The sequence below is a fragment of the Brienomyrus brachyistius genome, chromosome 1 (assembly GCF_023856365.1).
Source record: "Brienomyrus brachyistius isolate T26 chromosome 1, BBRACH_0.4, whole genome shotgun sequence".
NCBI classification, from domain to species: Eukaryota; Metazoa; Chordata; class Actinopteri; order Osteoglossiformes; family Mormyridae; genus Brienomyrus; species Brienomyrus brachyistius.
In genome coordinates this window covers 24,294,141-24,315,731 of record NC_064533.1, presented here as the reverse complement: position 1 = coordinate 24,315,731, position 21,591 = coordinate 24,294,141, and the positions used below count along the sequence as shown (strand labels likewise).

The window sequence follows — 21,591 nt, the reverse complement described above, 5'->3', positions numbered from 1 at the left end:
GGCTGAACAGCATCCAGACCTGTTAGAATCTTATATACCTGGATCATGTCCCCCCTTAATCTCCTTTGCTCGAGGTTGAACAGACTCAGCTCAGCTAACTTCTCCTCATAAAACATTCCTCTAAGACCAGGAATCATTCTTGTAACCCTATGTTGTACCCTTTCCAAGGTATGGTGACCAAACCTGCACACAATATTCTAGATTGGGTCATACCAAGGAATTGTATAATCTTAGCATCGCCTCCCTTGACTTAAACTCCACACACCTAGAGATGTAACCAAGCATCCTATTGGCCTTTTTAATTGCTTCCCCACATTGGCCAGAGTATGACATGGAAGCATCAACATACACACGAGGTCTTTCTCATAATCAGCTACTTTTATTTCAGGGGAACCCATAAAATATCTGTTTATATCCTTTATATTTCTGCTCCCTGCATGGATTGTCTTACATTTATCTATGTTAAATTTCATCTGCCAGGTATCAGCCCAGTCGCTAATTAAATCAAGATCCCATTGTAGCCCCTGTGCTGCTAGATCAGTATCTGCTACACCACCCACTTTGGTGTCTGCAAATTTAACCAGTTTACTGTATGTCTTGGTGTCACTATCATTAAATAAAATTAATTAGGAACAATAAATTGTGACAACTCTCTCGACCTCTCTGTGTTCTTCATTCTCCCCCTTTCCTGCTTGTGACGTACACACCGTCTCCCTAAAAAGCATATTAACTCTCTCCTCTAATTCCTTGTTGTGTCGGATGAGAGCCAGATGTTCCTCGAGGTCACCAACTTTGACCATGAGAGGGTCCACTAATTTACATCGCTCGCAGATGTACTCGGAGAGCCCACAAGTAATATCCCAGAAGATTGCAGTAATTCGTTTTGTGCACTGAAGTAAAACAGGAACTTGTAAAATGAACTGATTCCAATTTTTTTCTTAATCTTTTTCAGCTTGCTTAAGGCAATTTTTTTATATTCTCTGTCATGACACGTTTGGGGTGGATTAGCATATTTTGCTCAAAACTATGGTGTCACGAGCGGGTAGCGAGCGAGCAGGAAGCAGGGAGCAAGCCAGCAGACGGATTTCGGGGAAAAGCGGGGATTTATTGGGGAAGGTACAGGCAGGACGGACCACAGGCATTGACAACATCAATGACGGACAAAGGGAACAGGTCAGACCAGGACTTAAATACACAGAGACTAATCAAAGTAAACGGACAAAGCTGGAGACGATCAGGGAAGTACACGTGGGTAATCAGGGGGCGTGGCACACACGAGGAGCGGACGAGCCGGGCATGACATATGGGGGGCAGTGTGCGGTGGGTTAGGCCTCTGTGTCTGTGATCAGAAGGTTTCCGGTTTGAGTTTCAGCAGAACAGCCCTTGAACCCCCCCCACCCCCCTTTTTTGTGTGTGTGTGCACATACATTCATGCTCATTCACCTTCCTATAATTTTGTTGTATAACAACCATTATATGACAATATAACTGTGTAACCATATAAGGTTTGTTATTAATGTAGCCTATATTAAAGCTATTTAGGTATGTCGGCATGTTAACGTATACTCATATCCTACTTTTGAATGCTCTACGAATGCATTATAAAGGCATTATGAAGGTGCAGTTAATATAAAATGTTACCAGTTCTTTACTTGTGTAAATGTAGTAGGACATCTATAAAGATACTTGCTTTGGAATTTAAGTTTTAACGCTTCTTCATATTTTCTTGGACAGTGGAAAACACTCTTTTTCAGCTGGTGGGTGTATTTTCACAGCTAGCACGCCCCCCCAGGTCAGCAAGAGGAAAATGTTTTTTTTTTAACTTTAGGTTGTGACTTATCAACCAGGGTAAAATTTAGATTCTGAGGCTAAACCAGTCGTGAACCACTGGATTAGAAGACCTTAACCCTTGGACTATAGGGAATTCTACCAGCAAGCACAGAGTTTATGATGAAACCTCACTAAATAGAAGCTCATACCAGAGACTAGAATGTAGATTAAACTGATTTTTTTACTCTGATAAGATAGCATATCCTCTCTCAGTTAAAAAACTGAATAGAAAGAGATCAGATATTCTACCACATCTCAGCTTATTTTGATATAATATTAGCATCAGCTCTTACTAGACATAAAACTAATGAGATACTAATGAGAAAATTCTGCCTTGTGTTTCGTCCCATGACATTTCTTGAGTTAAACCATAAGCACCTAATGGGGGTAGTCTGGTTGATAAATAAAACATGTCATACCGCTGACCTCCCAGGATAGACCGTAAGAACCCAACACGGGCGGGGTTCTTGGTAAATAAAACACTTCATCTCGCTGGCCTCCCAGGATGGATAGCCAGGAGTGTTCCCTTGTATGGTCACCTCACTGCTGATGAAGTTGTTCCTTTTAGTAGTCTTCTGTTTTTAGTGGTAGAGGTTGGCTTGTGTAAGCACATAAGTGGTCACATTGAATTTTCACATGACTAAGGCCGGAACACTTGGTAAACTCTACTCTTAGTGCCATGTGTATGTTTCCATGGCGACTGTGGGCTGTACAGGACACAATCAACAAAATGAATAACACTGAATGGAGCTCGGCATGGTACTGTATTTACATGGGTTTATTCCAGGTTCTTGACCTTGAGAAATCATTCAGACCCCTCTGCTTTTCCAGACTTTGTCTCAAACAACATTAATTCCACCCCCCCCCCCCCATCAATAGACACAACACCCCATACTGAAGGTGAAAAAAAGGGACAAAGTTTTGCAAAATCTGCCAGTTACACAAGTGTTCAGACCCTGTTTTATTGCATATGTAGAAAGACAAAAATATTCTTCTTATTCAGTGCTTTGTAGGACTTCCAGCAGGTGTAAGTCTTCATACAACATATGGAAATGGAGGGGGGGTCTGAATTCTTTCTGGAGGCCCTGTAATACAGTTATCTAAGATCAATTTTTTAACCGATTGGACAGCAGTGATGGCATTATTGGTTACTGCCTTTTTAATGCAAAAGGACCTGATAAAGTAACCAATGGAAAGCCAGTTAAAGCAGCCTCTCATTGGCTGTGCATGGAGATCTCACCCACCACTGGTTTTAATATTGGTTCATATTAAACACTGCAAATAACCAGCCTTGTGCAGTTTATTACTTAGGAAGGTTAAGGTTAGGAAGTTTTTCAGATAATGTAATTTTATGTGTCCTTCACTTTATTATGTGTCCTTCACACTCCTACTGCAAAAAAATAATAATGATAATTACAAATAGTACGTACAATACAATTAGCTGGCTTTTATACTATGAAGTTTTTGTTTTTTTTCAGTTCTCTGAGTTTATAATATTCCTTTTATAACCTACCACATAAACAAAACACGATTACTGTGTTTTTTTTGGTTTATCTCCAGTAAACAGCAGGACTTATTTAACAATATCATTAACAGCAGATCTTCTAAAACCACTATTTACGCAAATTAATTATATAATGTTCCTGGTCTCATGAAACAGCAGCAGTGCTTCTCATAATTTATATATTTCTATTGATTGCATTAAAGGAAATGTCCTCTTTGATGTATTTCCGTCCCATATAATTAAATATTACCACCAGTCCTTCATTGGACTTGCAATACAGATTGAGTTGTCAATATTCAAATTTATTAATTGGGGCCATGTTTGTTATATATAATTACTAAGAATCTAAATTAAATTGGAATAATTTCAGAAGTAATGGGATTTTAATTGATTTAATTAGTCTTCTTTTTTTTTTGTTATGTGTCCTCTTTGTCAACGGAATTGAGGGGGCTTAATACCTGCGGCTCGGAAGCCCCCCAATTGAGATTATTGTCCTGTGCAGTACATGCACATTGTTCTGTCGTTATGTGTTTATAGACGGATGTATTTTAGATGCTTTCTCATAGCTACAGCCTTTGCCTGACATCTTGCCAAATTTGAAGCAACAGAAGATTATATACGTTTTTTTCTGTCCTGCATGATCATGTCTGTTGCAGTAGAACCATTTTCATCCAACCATTTTACAAACCGCTTATCCTACTGGGTCTCGGGGGGTCCGGAGCCTATCCTGGAAGCAATGGGCATGAGGCAGGGAACAACCCAGGATGGGGGGCCAGCCCATCGCAGGGCACACTCACACACCATTCACTCATGCATGGACACCTACGGGCAATTTAGCAACTCCAATTAGCCTCAGCATGTCTTTGGACTGTGGAGGGAAACTGGAGTACCTGGAGGAAACCCCATGACGACATGGGGAGAACATGCAGACTCCACACACATGTAACCCAGGCGGAGACTCAAACCTGGGACCCAGAGGTGTGAGGCAACAGTGCTAACCACTGCACCACCATGCTGCCCCCTCCAGTTTAATCATAATGGGAAAACTGACATGTTTGCCATCAATTTTACCGTATGATTAAACTGCTGATCAAGGACATCATGTAACAGGTGTCCCTCATTATAGTCGTTAGTCAAAAAGCCCTGTAATTATCGTTTGATGGAGATTCAGAGAACTGTCAGTCAATGATTTAGATTCAGTAAGAAGGGTAGAACTCACAACTTGTGTCCTCCAGTAGGTGGCACCATTGACCCATATGGTTTGCAAAACAGTTGTGAAGCTGGTGATCTGGAGTTTTCATTGACTGAGTCACAGAGGTACATTTTAATTCTGTAGTGATGTTAAGCTACTATCCTATTAAAAGTGTTTTTTAATCCTTCTCAGTGAGTTTCCATTCACAACCACTGTTCCTTGGTCTGTCCATGTTTGACATGATGTCATAATTTTTGCCATTGAAACATACAGTACCATAATTTTACAGTTTTTGTAACTGATGCACAAGAAATTCCGATTCTCTTTCTTTTGACCTTTGGCCTGAGATAGCTAGCATTCAACCAATATGTCACTTTGGACAAATGTGTCTGCTAAACAAATAGAGTTGTTATGTATTACGTTTTCCGTCATTTTTCTGTATGGTAGTAGTGTTTACCAATGAATCATCTGAGTCTGTTACAGCTGATTATAGCAGAAAATGCTATAAATTTCTCTCCTTCTAGGCATAGGAAATAGTAACATCCTCGCAAAGATAGAGCAAGTTAAAACAACAGCTTCAGGAATGACAAGTATAGTTGCTGTGTTAAATTCTTATCGGAAGTTGAATGGAACAATTACTTCATGGTACAATCTAATAAAATGGTTTAATATGGTCGCATGACACAAACATTATCCTATCAATGAGTTGAGTAAGAAGGAAATTCATTACTATATTTATAAACAAATACTTAAGTAATACTGTGTAAGTGGAAAGAGGATCAGAGAGGACAATTAAAAGGTGGGGAGATTTGGGGTTTTCCTTGTGTTTCAGGCAATGGTTGAGAAGCTGAGCATGAATAATCAGCATGCATTCTGTGAACACTGCAGACCGAAAGGAACGGCGTCCCTGGAAATAAAGCTCACCTGCACTGTCAACGGTACAGTCTGCTACATTGCAGTAGCTCATACATCTGGTGGTTTTTCTGGTGTCACTGTTTGTTACATCACTCCAGCCATCCTATTGAGGTATCATTCCAGCTGGAGAAACCCCCTCTTACTTGCATGCAGAAGGAAGTGATTTATAAATTAGCTTAAATCTGTCACATGCCTCTAAATTACCAATAAATGCATCATTGACATAAGTATATATAGAAAGATGAGCCAAAACAGCATGACCACCCCCACATGAAGTAAATAATTTTGAGTATCTTGTAAAAATTGTTTGTGTCAAGGTCTGGGACATTTTAGATGGTAAGCTAACATTCAGTACTTGTAGTCAACATGTTGAATGCAGAAGAAGTGGGCAAGCATGAAGATCTGAGTGACTTTGACAAGGACCAAACCATTATGGCCAGGAGATTGTGTGAGATCAGCTCTGAAATGGCAAGGCTCAGGGGTGCTCGCGGTCAGCCAGCACCCCTACTGAGAGTGGTCCACCGAGGGAACAACCAGTACAGGATGTTTGCCAGCCAGGACTCGTGGATGTGGGATGTGAAAGAAAGTTATTCCATCTGGTATGAACTGACAGAAGGGCTATTGCAGCGCAGATGGCAGATAACTTTGATGATGATCATGGGAGTGATGATGATCAAGGCATCGAACCCTGGGTCAAATGCTGAATCAAATGTGTGCATGTCATTAATCAACTGGATACAAAACAGTTACTAGATATTTTGCAAAGCAGGCAATACAAATTAACAATGTTTCATAAAAAAGAACAGTCATTTTTGAGATTAAAATTAATTTAAAATAACCATAAAAAACACAAGTTTTCCAATGCCCACGAGATTTTACTTATTATTTCTGCTTTTCCATCTCTCCTTCCTCTCTTTGTATCGTGTGTGATTGTCATGTTATTCATAGAAGCCGGATTACAATTCCTTTTTGTTCCAAGTTAAAAAGGCTAAACTCATTTTAGCATAGCACAATCCATGCCAAACCATTGATGACAGGGAAGTCAGACCAGGAACAGGTGGCGATAGTGATACCGCTGATGCAGCCAGACAGTCTGCACACCGGGGTGCTCTAGCAGGGACTTGGCTCTTTGACCAGCCCCTCTATGCACATCTCTCCGCTCCCGTCACTCATCTAAGGCCTTCAAGCGTGCTTTTTATATCCCTGAATCACTGCATATACAGTGGCATACAAATAGTTACTTATTAGAGTTATAGAGTTACTTATTTCACATACTGCTTAAAATACTGGATTTATGGACATGAGATAGAGTAATTAATATTGATATGTTGACTTCTGTTTGCATTGTCGTATTGCAGTTTAATATGAAAATACATGGTTATGCAGAAGTAGATAGTTCAGATCCAAAAAGTAAAAATCCAGACCAAGATTTAGTTTCAACCAACCAGCTGAGTTCAAAAAGTCATAGGCACAGAGAATGCAACTGATTGGTTGAAACAAAATCTTGGTTCGGATTTTTACTTTCTAGACCTGAACTATCCACCGCTGTTAATATGCAACTTCCTTTGTAACCCATCCATCTATCCATCCATTTTCCAAACCGCCTATCCTACTGGGTCGCGGGGGGTCCGGAGCCTATCCCGGAAGCAATGGGTATGGAATATTATTTAGCACTATATAACGTAGAATACAAGTATTATGATATTATTAAAAAGTATGCCAAATATCCATGATGTAATCATTACAATGTAAACATTATAATGTAATCAACACAATGTAATCAACTGAGTATGTATTTGCACCTTTTGTTAGTCTGAGTTTCTGTTGGCTACTTTATGTTAGTCCTGAATCTATGAATATTCACTTTTATTAGCGTATATTTTATCACTATGTTAAAGGACAAATATATTATAACCTAACCCTAACCTTTTAGTTAGACAATGTGTAAAAGACTGAAACTGCCTAGGTTTACTACTGAAGGAAGGGATTCGCCTGAGTTCACCAGAAGTTCACGGCTGAGCATTTTTAAAAAACCAAGTGGAGCTGCTTGCGCCACCATTATGTTCAGCCGAGGGACCAAACGGTAAAAGAAATGATGGACAAACTTATCACCTAGGGGTGTGGATTAAGGGAAAGAACAATTATTGTGAATGGCTGAAGGAATGATGATGCTTAAGTGACGAGATATTGTTAAATGATAAGAACTTATATAAAAATTGGTGTAAAACAGTACTGGACACACTTTTACGTGTCCAGCCTTGGTTGTAACTTCATTGTTGCAATAAAGACTGAATTCTGGATACTGCACAAGTGGACCTCTGACTTCAGAGTTGGCGGGGAAGGAGAAAAAACCACAACATGGGCATGAGGCAGGGAACAACCCAGGATGGGGGGCCAGCCCATCGCAGGGCACATTCACACACCAGTCACTCTCACATGCACACCTACGGGCAATTTAGCAACTCCATTTAGCCTCATCATGTTTTTGGACTGTGGGGGGAAACTGGAGTACCCGGAGGAAACCCCACAACGACATGGGGAGGACATGCAAACTCCACACACATGTGACCCAGGCGGAGACTCGAACCCGGGTCCCAGAGGTGCGAGGCAACAGTGCTAACCACTGCACCACCATGCCACCCCCCTTTGTAACCCAATACTGGATAAATGGATACAAATCCCAAGAATTCGTTTCTTGCTTGATTTTGGCTCCCCCAAGTGGCAAGATGTGCATAACAATAGCCTTAAAATGATTTAGAATAGGGGTCTCAAACTCCAGTCCTGGGGGGGTCAGAGCCCTGTATAGCTTAGTTGTTTCCCTGTTCCAACAGAAGTGATTCAGCTCAAGAGCTGTGTGGTAATTAGCACAAGGAGTTGAATCAGGCGTGTTAAATGAGGGGAAACCCAAAAATGTGCAGGACTCTGGCCCTCCAGGACTGGAGCTCAAGACCCCTGATTTAGAACATGGGTTCCTAAGTTTGTTATTCCATTTTTCAGTCAAGTTTTCAGAGACTTGGGACCCCGCTTGATTTAGAAGAGCGAATAGCTTTAGTCTAAGAGAAATTGTACCAAGGCTTCCAACTGCAGTATTGGGCCTCTTGATTTCTGTATTTTTGTGTAAATGCGTACATTATATCAGCCTAGATAAATCCTGTACAGTCTGATGCTCTGCAATAAATGTATGCTTAACTTTCACTTTTAGTTGTTGAGTTGACACTGTAAAGTAACATCATTTAACACATTAATATAGAGTCACAGGTACTTAGTTTTAAGTTATTTGAGACGTGACACTCGTGCTATTCTTTAATTTCAAAAATGAGGAATTGATTTCCATTGATCAATATGCTTTTGTTAACTGGTCCATTTTTTAGGGTGATTTGGCAATTATTTACAATGTGAATGTCAGCGAACAGCAGGCAGACAGTAAACAAACATCTGTTTACATCACGATGAGCTGCTAATTGCTGACAGTTTAACCAAAACAAGGAAACCTAACAGAACAGAAAAAATAGAACTAGACTGCATAAGGTGCTATCTGTGCTCTTTCAAAGTACAGCGGCGGAAAAAATTAAGAAACCACAACACAATTTTTTGTTTCACTTATTTCTCAATCTATGGGCATATATGTCTGTGAATTATATATATTTTTTGCAAACTGCAGACTGATCTTCTCTGTTTCTCATTAATGAAGGGCTTCTTCCTTGCTTTATTTTACAGTGCACTTGGAAATTACATCATCTGTGATGTAATAGTCTTCAATATACGTTATACAATTTCCTGTACGCTTAAACACAGTGATTCAGGCTGTATTGGTTACAGGAAATGAAAGTGTATCGAGTGCCTGAAATGAAAACACAAAGTCTAACTTAAGTAGCAAAAAGATGTTTTATTTCATATTAACATTAAAGCTCCAAGTACAGCTGTCTGCATCAGTTTGACAATTACAAACAAGTTTGTGCACAATTTAACAATGTACACCAAACAAATATGCTGCAACTCAGCAAAGCAGCTTGGCAGATAAGCAGGGCACAGCACTGTGACTCAGCTGAGAGTAGCTGTCCATAACAGCAACATGAACATAATGTTAACGCAGTGAGATAGACACACACGCCTACTTATTTTAACCAGCGTAGCTACGGCTCGGAATTTGCGTTACGTTTAAGTTCCTTTTGGAGGTCATACTGTAGGTCAGCTGGTCCAGACATCTGGCCTGCAAGAGCCGCGGTCAAATCAGTATTTGAATCTAGTAAACCTGGAATTTATTTCTTAAATAGGGTGCTTTGAAAAAAATCTGAATTTTGAAGTCATGTATATGCTCAAAACTGGCATTGCATTTTCTGACGCCTTGCGTTAATCTGCAAGTACTAGCTTGTAAACACAGTGGGATTTCGATTCAAACAGAGGTATAAATAGGTTAAAAAATAAACAGGCAAAAAGCATTACATAGCATCGGCTAGCCACATCAGTGACTCAACATAACTATTAATCAGCTTGCTTTACAGTCAATGTGATACATCATTTGTGTGATCTTTTATTATATAACTGTCAATAGTGCAAACACAGATTACGATCTAAAAACCTTCGGTAGGAAAAAAAAAACTCTATACAATCAACAAAACCCACATGAACTGGATTTTCCTAGGGCTGGAGAGTTCGCCTGTTGTTTAGATTTTGTTCCCTCCAATTCAATAATGTACACAAAACTTGTACACAACATGTGTGTGTAAACAATGATTTTCAATGTTCTAACAACTCGATTCACTGATTATCCTGAAAAAATATATACATTTTTAATCCACTTCATACAAATAAAGCCCTTGAATTTCACATAGATTTTCTTTGTTCAGAACCAATAAAAAATGCATACATTCTTGTCCAAGTATGAAACACACAAATCTAAATCTACATTCCATAAGATATCATGTACATTTCTTCACAGGCATCCAAACATTTTTTTTTTTTATAATTTCATTCCTGTTAAATTGACTGTATCAGTGCATCAGACACAATGTTTTAAACAAATTTATCATTGCCTATGCTCACATTCAGTATTACTTTTGACATCATCAATTATATAACAAAAATGTGTACAATGCCTAGATGAAGTTGCTAAAATCCCTCTAAATTACACAACTAACTTATCATGGGGTGCCGATTTATGCTGGATATCTAATAAATAAGCATGACTTGGTATTTACAAACCTAAGTTGTTGGTTTGTAAATCAGAAGCAATGGTTTTTCATTTATGCATGTCAAAATCTTCAAAATGTATATACTCACCAAAAATGTACCAAAAACCATGCTTAGAACATTCCATTTGTTTCCATTACCTTTTGCTTTACTTTTGTTTTACTACCACGGCTTATTATGATGCTGTGATGGACCTGGCCAAGTACTGGAATTTACACTGTAACACAACGACTAACGCCTAAGACATTATTTTGTTTCTGAAAATCATACAGGGAAAAGTGAAATTTCCATCCACAGATCAGTTCAATGAAAAAATAGTATAATTCCACAAAGCATATAGTACTGTGCAAAAGCCTTAAACAGGCAAAGAAAATCATCTCTTTGTTGGTGTAGAACTATGATGTCTGCCAAATTATGTCAGTTTAGCCATTTAAAAACCTCTCATAAAATCACCAGATTATTCACAACAACCATCCAATACACCCATGTATTTTTTGACTCAAGCACTAGAACACCTTGTTTGGCTAATCACATTATTAACATATTATTAGTTAAATAATGAATTTATTGAGCTGATGGTAAAAATGAATTAATATATGTAACAGCTACCGTGCCCCTGAGGAGAGGTTAGGGAACTGAAGCGGTGCTCATCCAGCAAGATATCAGTCACTTTTTGGAGAACAGAAAATTTTTTCATTTTCATTGTGTTACTGTTTAGTTGCATATATTCTCTTGTTAAATGCTGTTTTTTGAGCAAGTGTAATGGCTTTAACATTTTCTATGACTGCCTTAAAACTTACACACAGTACTATATGTGCAATGGTAAGTGAAACCATTGATGTACACACTTGTTTATCATACATGCTGCAAGTCCGCAGTTCAATTGCAGAGGGTTCAACTAATGTCTGTACACAGGCACAAAGGAGTATGAAATTTTGGTTTGGTTTAAATGAGTAAAATAGTTTTATTTAAATAAAACTGTGGAAATATGTTAAATCAATTAAAGATGACATCGGTTCAATTTGTTAAAGGATTTTTTACAAGTATTCCTTTGTGCCAAAATGGATGTGTGCAGTTTAAGTAGAAAATGATACATTTTAAACTTTTAAAATAAAATGTAAGCAAGCAGGGCGTGCACCAATGACACAAGCTAGATTTACCATGGCAAACTATCAAAGACCCACAGTTTAATGAAACCCAGCTGGCCCTAATTGGGCTAATTGCCCTTTTAGGGTTTTATAGTGTCAGCCAGGCAAATTCTGGAGGGCAATCCTGTACTGTGGTTCCTATGAGATGTGTTTTTGGTTGTTTTTTTTAAGTTGTAAGGGTGTTTGGTTAGTTTTTCCAGTGTTTTCAGTCAGTTAATGAGTCAACCTTATTGAGTTTCAACCCCCCACCCTGCGAAGTTAACCCTGCCACATTGTGCCCCTGTCCTACACTGGAAGGAGACCTCTGACACATTAGCAGTCAGTCTTTTGGTCATAAATGCTGATCCTCCGTACAAACATTTGCCTTGTGTCAGTCAAACCTCACTCTAGCACAGTGATATTCAAACCTTTTTTTGACAAGGCCTTCCTAGCGCTTATATACATTATCTAAAACTGAATAATTTTAATTTGCTGTTTTTTAGTGGCATATAATGTGTTCACATTTTTAATACTTGCAAAGGTTGCGATTTCTGAAACAGGTTTACAGTTCTGTTTTGTTCCCTCACCTACGCCCACTGTTTGAATGCCTCTGCTCTAGAACTTTCTAGAACATCCTTCAAAATTCATCTCTTGACGACGACCATTTTAACAATCATTTGTCCCATTTCGCCCCCAATTTCAAGAACTTCATTTTTGAAATTCTCCCCCTATTGCCTATGATTCCACACAAACGAAAATTTGAATTATTCCTGTTGGGGGCAAAATCACTTCATTTGTAGGACAGACACTTATGGGGTTTTTCCACTGCCACCAAGAACCGAGCCACACTGCAAACTGATGGTTTTCCTTTGTAGGTATTGTATCAATATGCATCGATTATCAAAAGGAAAAACATTCTATATATTATTCATTATTAGTAGCATCGCACATTGCCAAGTATTAATGCATTCCCGATATCAATGAACTTGAAAATCTTCCACAACCTACTTAGAAAGTACTGTTAAACAGCTCAAAGGAATGGATTCGTAATGCAAATTTATGCAAACAAACGCTAATTCTGTTAGCATTTGATGCTAACCTAAGATGGCAATTCTAAAAAAAAGAAGATGATGAGGATTGTCACAGACTTGCTAGCAGAAATTAGGACATAGTAAATCGTGACGTACACTGTGTGAACAATAAAGCATCTATTCGGTTTTACACTGCTGTAGTTCTCCAAACCCGGCATTGCCTTTACCAAGTTGATCCTTTGGCAATGGAAAACCACAGTGAGCTGGAACTGTGCTGTAACTAGTCTCTCTTCACCATATGACTTCTGTACGGCTTGGGTTCGGCTCGGTTTCTGTATGCCAGTGGAAAAGCACCACCACACACACAGTCAATATATACTTCAGTGGTACACTACTTAAACCTTTAGATTTATATCAAACTTAAAAAAGGAGCTTTAAACAAGACTAATAAATAAGATAAAATCATGTGAATTTTCTAATGTATCCCTAAAGGCCTAGAAAACTCCACATAAAATCTTTAAGCTGAATTTACTCTATTCTAATACATACATACAGAATGGGCTTCTTCTTCTTGACATAACTTGGCAGTTAAAAATATAGAAATATATAATTACAAAAAAGAAAGATGTTGCGATACCGCTTCCTGTCCGAGGCATGTGTCCAACTTGGTGTGACTGCGTGTGACTTTGCAGTGTTCTGTATCAGACTCCGCAGTCCATCATCCTATCGAGGAGTCCCCTTGACAGGGTGAGATAGGTGGAAAGGGTTGCCACTGCTATGTGGAAGATCAGCTGCCAGACATTCCTCAGGCCGTACAGATATACGTTGCATAGAATGATTAGCGTCAGCAGGGAAAATGTCTTCGGCTTCTTCAGTGATGTGTAGAACAAGTACAGGTAGCACTGGGAGTACAAGGAAGACAGTCACTCTCTTCAGGCTTTCTTGACTTTGATTCTGTTTAGACTTTGTGACTTAAGAATTTTTGGTTCGATTATCCTCAATGAGGTGAAAAAAAATGTTAAGCAGAAAATCTGTATAGATTACTGTGACATATTTTTATAAAAATATATTTCTGAATATCACATTGTTATGTTTTTTTAGTTTTTTTGTGTATTTTTGGTATTAACCTAAAAGACTAATTAAAATTGTGCATTATTGCACATTTACACCAACAGTGATTTGACTGAACATGCATTACTATGCAGCATGGAAGTGTGAAACATCTTTTTACCTGACAAAGACAGCAGGTGAACGCCGTAAGAAATGCTATAACATTCCAGATTCCTTCATAATCGTCCTGTTGGAACATATGATAAGACCCATTAGTTCTGGAATTACTTTACAATTGATTTGTCTCAGCCTGAAAAACTCAAAACTGGTTTCATATGGCATTTTCTTATCAAAACTAGGGCTGCATGATGTCACACTGTGATACAATCCCGATTATATGCCACATATTAGTAATGCCTCTAAAATATTAATGAAAGACATATCGTGACGCCCAGTAATCTATATAAACTCCTTATGTTTATTAAATGTGGGTAGCAGAGCATGTCACATAATACTGTTTTGGTAAATCATGAAAGCGATAAGCACTGAAGTGGTGGTGAAGAATGGGACAGCTCAACAACCTTTTCACAGTGGAGATATTGTGGACGAACAAGGTAAACATGTCAGTGGCATTATGGTATGTTTTGCAGTTTAAAGTCGGACACATTTATTAAACATAATGATATGCCGAATTCATACAGATGACTAACTTTTGGGCATCACAATATGCCTCACGTTAATATTTTAGGCACACTACTAATCTACTTACCAAAATGTGGGTGTAAGCAAACGCCCATATAGTACCGATAAGCCGGCATCTGGACAAACGTTATCGCCTGTCATCTGAAGCCCTGGTGATTAATACACATGCTCCATATAATCGCAATGTGATATCAGCTCTAATCAGAACTTCCTATATCCTATTCTAAACCTGGGCTCTGCCTATGTTGACACATTGAAATCCTTCTATATAAGTCATGGAGTACGCCCCCCACATAAACAGGACTTATCAATGCTGAGGAATTTCCCCTTCGTTCATGTTCTTCTACTATCTGAATGCCTGCCCCGTCTAGCCCATATGAACTTACCTGGAAGGTGTACTCGATGAGGTGTACACCTCGAATGAGGTTCAGGGATGCACACATGATATTGAGAACCAAGGAGAGGATCCCGGGGGCCGTCACAGGTTCCAGTCTGGGACTCAGGCCTTTGGGAACCGGCAGAGAGAGAAGAGAGGCATGAATGGCTTAACTGGAATGTTCCATCGAGGAGGGTGACGGGGATGGTTTTACGTGTTTTTTTAGTTTGGTTCGACCCTGGGCTTAGAATTAATTGGAGCTTAATTATGGTAAAAAGAGTTTTAAAATGTACTCAAAATGTGTTGTGATAAAAGTACACCATTAAAGATCATTTTAGAGGTGGGCGATCTTCCCAAAAAATCATATTGTGATCTTTACAACATACAATCGCAATCCACGATCTTAATTTTGATCTTCTTCCCAGTTTTGAAATGTACTGTCAAGAATACCCATACTCGAACATGACTATGGACTTATCTATAAGCACCATTTAAAACACAATATTGCATTAAAAACACTGTTTTCAAAAGGGTAATTCAATCCTGAAGTAAACTTTATTTCAAATATTAAATAGCTGCTGGATGATACCTTTTAAGGTATTTGTTATATATTTGTAAAGATTTGTTATATTACCTCCAGAAGTGCCAACTGTGGCCGCATTCGAATACCAAAAGCACTGCAGCAAAATATCAAAGGTGTCCCATTTCGTAGGTTCCTTCAAATCCATCCTAGAAATGCGTCTTCCTTTGCCATTCAGTTACACGCCTCTAACTATGTACGTTGCTAACACCGTTAGCAACTCTGCTTTTGGTAAACATACACCTGATGCCATTTATATTTCTTTTCACATCAGGGTCATTTTGCAAACTGTACATCAGCGATCTCCACCAACCCAGAACGGGATATTCAGCCAGATACTCAGTTCTTTAGGTTCTGCATAGCACCTGCACTTGTGTCTGAGTGCTTGATCATGGGTCTTCTTATCTTGTCATTTCAGAATGAACCAAAGCTATGTCAAAATACCATGTCGCTGGATAACAGCAATTTCAACTGCTGGAAATATAAACTAATATTTTAGATATGGGATACTTAGATCATAGTATTTATCTAAAAACGACCGGAGTGATCACTTAAAATGACAAGCAAAGAAAACTGTTTTTTCTTCTGATTATCCTTCAGTAATCATTAACACCAGTTCTTGGTAAACAATAAAGAGACCCATGTAGTTTGCTGTAAATATACACAATATAGTTTGCCATAAAATGTAGGATGAATGGATTGCGCAGTGCCAGAAAATATGATGTGCAGACTTGCAAGATACAAATCGGGCAGGTGGTACAGATCAAGTAGTTACACTCTGGATACGTGCTACATTCACAAACCGACAAAATGACTTCCTACTAGATGGCTGTGCTGATTGGCCAAGTTATATCATGTGTCTCTATTACAGGGTCTCTTTCATGTGTGACTTATCTGAAAAGCAATGTCATTTGAGTCATCAGCATCGATCGATCATAATATAAAATCATAAGATCAACCACACCTATTTTACTTCACTTTAAAATCAGCATTGCTACCTAACCGCCTTGTGGACCAAGACTCCTTGAGCAGACCGTATCAGCGATGGTGCCTGTCAACATGGGTACACTATGCCTCTGTGCTTAGAATGCTGTCCGATGCCAACACGCTAATGGAGAACATCTCTCACCACATCCTGGCACCGGGTCCACATGGCCATTAGCTTCCCCATTGCTCTGCATCATCTCCTCAAAACTGAGGAGCCTGGGCGGTCGGGCCTTCAGCTCCTCCTGCACCTTGGCCAGGCGGGTGCCATTGCGGGGGCCTCCGGCCTGGCTGTACTGTTGCTTCACTTTCTGGATGATGCTGTCTGTCACCACATCGCCAACAACATGGAAACAGACAAACACGCTGTTAATCGAGCCTCTGCATGTGTCATACAACACCAGCCATTAAGGTGAATATGCTTAAGTCATTTAAAACTCTATCTAAAATACCAGAAACCATAAAGCTCAAGTCAATTTTCTTAAATGCACACTAAACAATAATCAGACAAACTGCCCATTTACTTATTTTTTAGATGCGTTTGTCCAAAGAGATATACATTGAGGGCCCAATGGTGAATCACTCCGCCACGGCATTTAAATCAGCAACCTTCTGATCACAAGTACAGATTAATAACCTGCAGATCAACACCACCCATTTTACAGGATTCATTCACTGATTCTTGTATATACATGTATACATGTATACATGATTCTTGTATACTATGCTAGTTCATACACGTATTATTTTATAATAAACCATTATTTTTCCATTAAAGGTGCCATGAAAATCTGGCTTTACTTCGGCATAGGTGAAAAAAGTAAAGTTTGGTACATGGGAATGACATTAATATGTAACAACATTACAATGCCTATAATACTGACATTGACAAGCTTCTGTACTTCCTGTAGCCTACTTTTGGTTAACTAAATAAATATCTAATTGATACTGCACTAAAAAAAAGATAGATAAGATAAATTTTTATTGTAATTGTCACTTGACAATGAAATTGAAAAATTAGAAAAATTTGAAAAATGAAAGCATTTACATTTCATTTACCTTTACAGTATTTGGCAGACGCCCTTAGCCAGGGCGACTTACATAAGTGCTTTGAGACTAACGATTAATTTTTCCGATACTAGCTCAGAAAGCAGAACTCCAAATTTATCACAAACAACACATTTACTTCCTGGTTGGAGTCCTTGATGTAACTTGCATGACAAAGCTAGCATCGTAAAATCATCTGTTGCATGAGATGATAAATAATTTCAATGTTCATGTTACAATGCTGAAAACAAAATTATGATTATGCTAACGTTGTACCTAGGCTAAAGTGCAACAAATTGTTCCAGGAAACATTAAATGACAAAACTTACCACTCAGAAATTTATATTTTTAACTTCCGAGCAACTGGCTACTCCTCAACATCAGAATCCTTCACTGATATAGGCCAGACATACACAGCTGGATGCCAAGATGCTTCATGTTTCACCTCACCTGAAGTGATCTATATTGGTTTCTGTATGAGCCATCACAGGGCCTCACTGTAAACCAGCCAATCAGAGCACAGTTTCTGAATACGCCTACCAAATATTAATAAGCCTACCAAATAAAGGAAAACAACCTGTTTCATTATAGGGCCAAATTATAAGGTTGCAAATAGGCCTGTAAAACCACTTCTGGACAAGTTCACACACCTTCTACACCTTCAGAGACCCATTGAATGATAAATGCTTTACAAAATCTCAGCGAACCTACGATTTTAAAGTTACCAAATCACAGACAATGCAGCTGATTAGTAGGACTGCCTTTTCCCTAAGATAAATCCAGGTGAGCGAGGGCCCGTACACCAAGCCCCAAATATCCTTTCCGACATCCTTACCAAATTCCAAAAACGGATACGGTCTGTTTGCCAGCGCGACCGTAGCACTGTCAAAGCAAGCTGTGAACTCCCATCGGAGATCTTCCAGGAAGCAGAAGGCCGTGGCGATGGGGAGTCTGCTGGAGCAAATGGCCATGTAGGAGACTCCTTCTGCGGAGGTGAAGCTTTAGAGAGGATACACATTGTAAACAAACAAGCGGAGGGAATCCACACACTATCATTGCTATACTCTCTATCCACTTCAATGTATGCTTGTGATTTTTTTTCCTTTTGTTTTTTAAAAGCAAAAATAAGCACTGTGACTCCGTACTGCGTAACAGAGTAGAATATATTTCCCCTGTGAGGAAAATGGCCTTTCGCCTACCGCATCTTGCTCAGTATGAGATACACAGACATTCAGGTTAAAGCACTGTTACTCACAGACTTTTTGTGGGGCAGGTACACAACTGCTCACCTTGGGGGCGGGGGGGGGGGGGGGGGGGGGGTTCAACCTGGTAAGCTTAGTGTGATTGTCATCGATTAGTAATATTTGCCGGCTGGACAGGGGGTCCTCATCAATAAATTTTGCCAACCCTGGAGTATGAAGGGGCTTGACATTATCGTCACTGACTGACTCTCAGCCCCCCGTTCTGCATTTGCCTGGGCGGCAGCAAATAGCAAACAGCAATTTTGGGGGTAAGAGTGCAAGATCAGCCAGCACCCCTGGAGCAATTACAAATTATGAGGGTCCAACAGTGACATCAGTTTGCTGGCCCTGGAATTCAACTGTGTAACCTGCCGGTCACAAAGACCTAACCTGCTGAGCACAGAAGTGGTTATGGATGGATGGATGGATGGATGGATAGGTGGATGGATGGATGGATGGATACACAGCAGTAATCTCTGATGCCTGAATTTACATGCATATAGCTTTAAGAGCTTCTGGTTCTCTCGACTGCCTGACTGCACCAGGGCTATGAACCTGAGAGGGCAGTAACTGTAAACTGGATCCGCTCACTATATGTTGAGATCATGGCCCTTGATTGTCCCTCTCTCTGGGCAAAGTGGCAGGCACTTAGACAGCATTCTCAGCTGGTGCTTGCGCTCCTGCAGCTCCTGGTTGTGCTCGAAGTCCGTGGAAGCCGAGAGAGGGAGTCCATCCCTGGCCCGAGCCACAAAGGCAAACAGGATCAGTGACATGCTCCGCAGAGAGCCACTGTGAAATGCAGCCTGCAGGGGGAGCAAACAGATACCCTTTTTTTCTGTGGGTAAGAGTATGGACATCTTCAAAGGCAACAGGGACAGTGTGACTGCCCTTTTTATTTTTACATTTTCAAGTGTCTTTAATCTTGTCTAACAAATGTATTAGCAAGGCAAACAAATATTTTGTTCAGTTTGTACTCTATACTTAATTTAATTAGTTCTGTCATTGTACTCCATGACACAACAGGCTGTCAAGCTTTCTTTAGCACCAAGCTACCGACAACCCTCAAAGCAAAGCAAATGATTAGTAACCCATTGCCCAAACCATTTTTGTTATATATATTCTTACCTATAATTGCGTATAAATTAACGTATCATTTTTAAAGCCAATGCATAAGCCAATAAACCACATATTCAATGCATACACTCTGAGCAGTTCTATTCCTGGGTATGTCCTGAAAGTACAAGGGCGTAAAAGTAGGGAAGATAATACTTTTAATTTTTTTAACTGACTTGTGTTACTTAATACTGATACGGAACTGCTGACTACTAATTCTGCATGACAACACCTGTAGAAAATCCTCACAAGCAGATTACAGGATTGGGAGAAAAGGCTGCTGCTCTACGCCACGGACGGTTTGCGTATTTACATCCCCTGCTACTGAACACGCTTTTATTCTTACGTGAGAATCCCGTAAAGTACAAACTGTGGGGGAAATCTGTATCCCTGCCAATGGAACGATTAACGCCTGATACAGCCGAACACTAATGACATGTATGCGGCTAACCGAGGCAAGCTAAGTGAACTGGCTCTCTTGAAGCGCAGGGCACTTATAAGTGCATTTACAGTATATACAATAAGTCATGTTCAGTTAGAAAATTAGCCGTGCCTGGAAAAACACCAAAAATTAATATATGTTTCGGGTTTACTTGAACAAGAAGACAGGCAACTCCTTTAATTAGCGGTGGAAGGTCTCTTGCTTGTACCAATTCATTGTTCCTTACCTCATCATCGCCGGGTTTATTATTTATTTTATATAACTGATATGTACAAACGCACTGATTTGAAAATGGTTAATAACGGGGTTGCTTCGGACGGCTGCCACGTCGTGATAACTGTAGTAACGTTAATGTTTTTGTAGCGCCACACTTTGACAGCTCGCCTCAGTTCTGACAGACAACGCTGGGAATTATGGGAAGGCGCCCTTGGTTGATGACGTCATCGCTTTCGTGGCGCTGCTTTTAGTGGCTGTGCTTGTAGCGTTAGTGAAATTCTAATACTGTTTTAATGTTGGTGTTTTATCTGAATTGCCATCTTGAAACTGTAATTTGGCTTTTTTTTAAAAAAAATATATAAACAAAAAATAAAAATGTTATTTAAACAGCACTCGAAAGTGCGGTGTGGTGACATGGCTGCAACCCTACGTTTGCGGGTCCAAACTTCAAACGGAGTTCAGCAGTAACACACTTCAGCAAGGCAGTTAACCTGAATTTCCCCAGTAAAATGCAGAACATTATATAGATAAAATGAGTAAGTTGCTTTGTTTAAAAGGGTCTGCAAAACAACTCGCAAACACAAAATTTTCCGTGGTTAGATACATACTCAGCAGACATTATGAATGTAAATGTACATTATATTTATGTCACGCCCTCATCCAGGGTGAAATGGTTAAAAATATCGATCACAAATTCAGTGCATTTCTGAGGTTACTCAACTTGAGAGGCGAATCTAGCGACATGGGACCCTCCCTCGTATGCTAAAATTTATCTTTATTTTACTGTGAAGTGTAAATTTATAATATAAACAAAGAGAATCAAAAAAACACATGACCTTTATTTTCACTTTTGGGAAAAACAGGATACATAAATAAAGAAGATTTGTCGTTGCAATGTAATGTGTAATCTGCCGCCCTCGAGGCCCTCTCATCTTTTTTGCCTTGCCTGCCCTGTCAGACCTGTAATTGAGCCTCTGATCAGCATATTAGTAGTTGTTTCGTTGTTTTAAAACATCTATTGGGATGTAAGCGAAAAGAATTTCTCCATGGG

At 39.4% G+C, this 21,591-nt stretch overlaps 1 protein-coding gene across 1 annotated transcript; it reads right to left on the bottom strand.

Annotated features, from left to right (window-relative positions):
* Positions 1-9,307: 9,307 nt before the first annotated feature.
* On the bottom strand, positions 9,308-20,733 carry sec22c (SEC22 homolog C, vesicle trafficking protein). The gene is made up of 7 exons (XM_048971097.1): positions 20,551-20,733; positions 19,361-19,572; positions 18,364-18,527; positions 16,627-16,806; positions 14,928-15,046; positions 14,021-14,086; positions 9,308-13,691 (listed from the first exon to the last, which is right to left on the bottom strand). Exons 2-7 carry the CDS (start codon positions 19,540-19,542, stop codon positions 13,491-13,493), a joined length of 912 nt encoding a protein of 303 aa, XP_048827054.1. The 5' UTR covers positions 19,543-19,572; positions 20,551-20,733; the 3' UTR covers positions 9,308-13,490.
* Between the last annotated feature and the right edge of the window lie 858 nt (positions 20,734-21,591).

Excerpts from the sequence above, each read along its gene's own strand:
- sec22c (XM_048971097.1), bottom strand. The coding sequence starts at position 19,542 with ATGTCACTGATCCTGTTTGCCTTTGTGGCTCGGGCCAGGGATGGACTC. Across the intron at positions 15,047-16,626 it reads GGACCCGGTGCCAGGATGTG|GCCTGAGTCCCAGACTGGAA; the intron begins GTGAGAGATGTT and ends CGGTTCCCAAAG. Across the intron at positions 14,087-14,927 it reads TCATCGAGTACACCTTCCAG|GACGATTATGAAGGAATCTG; the intron begins GTAAGTTCATAT and ends ATGTTCCAACAG.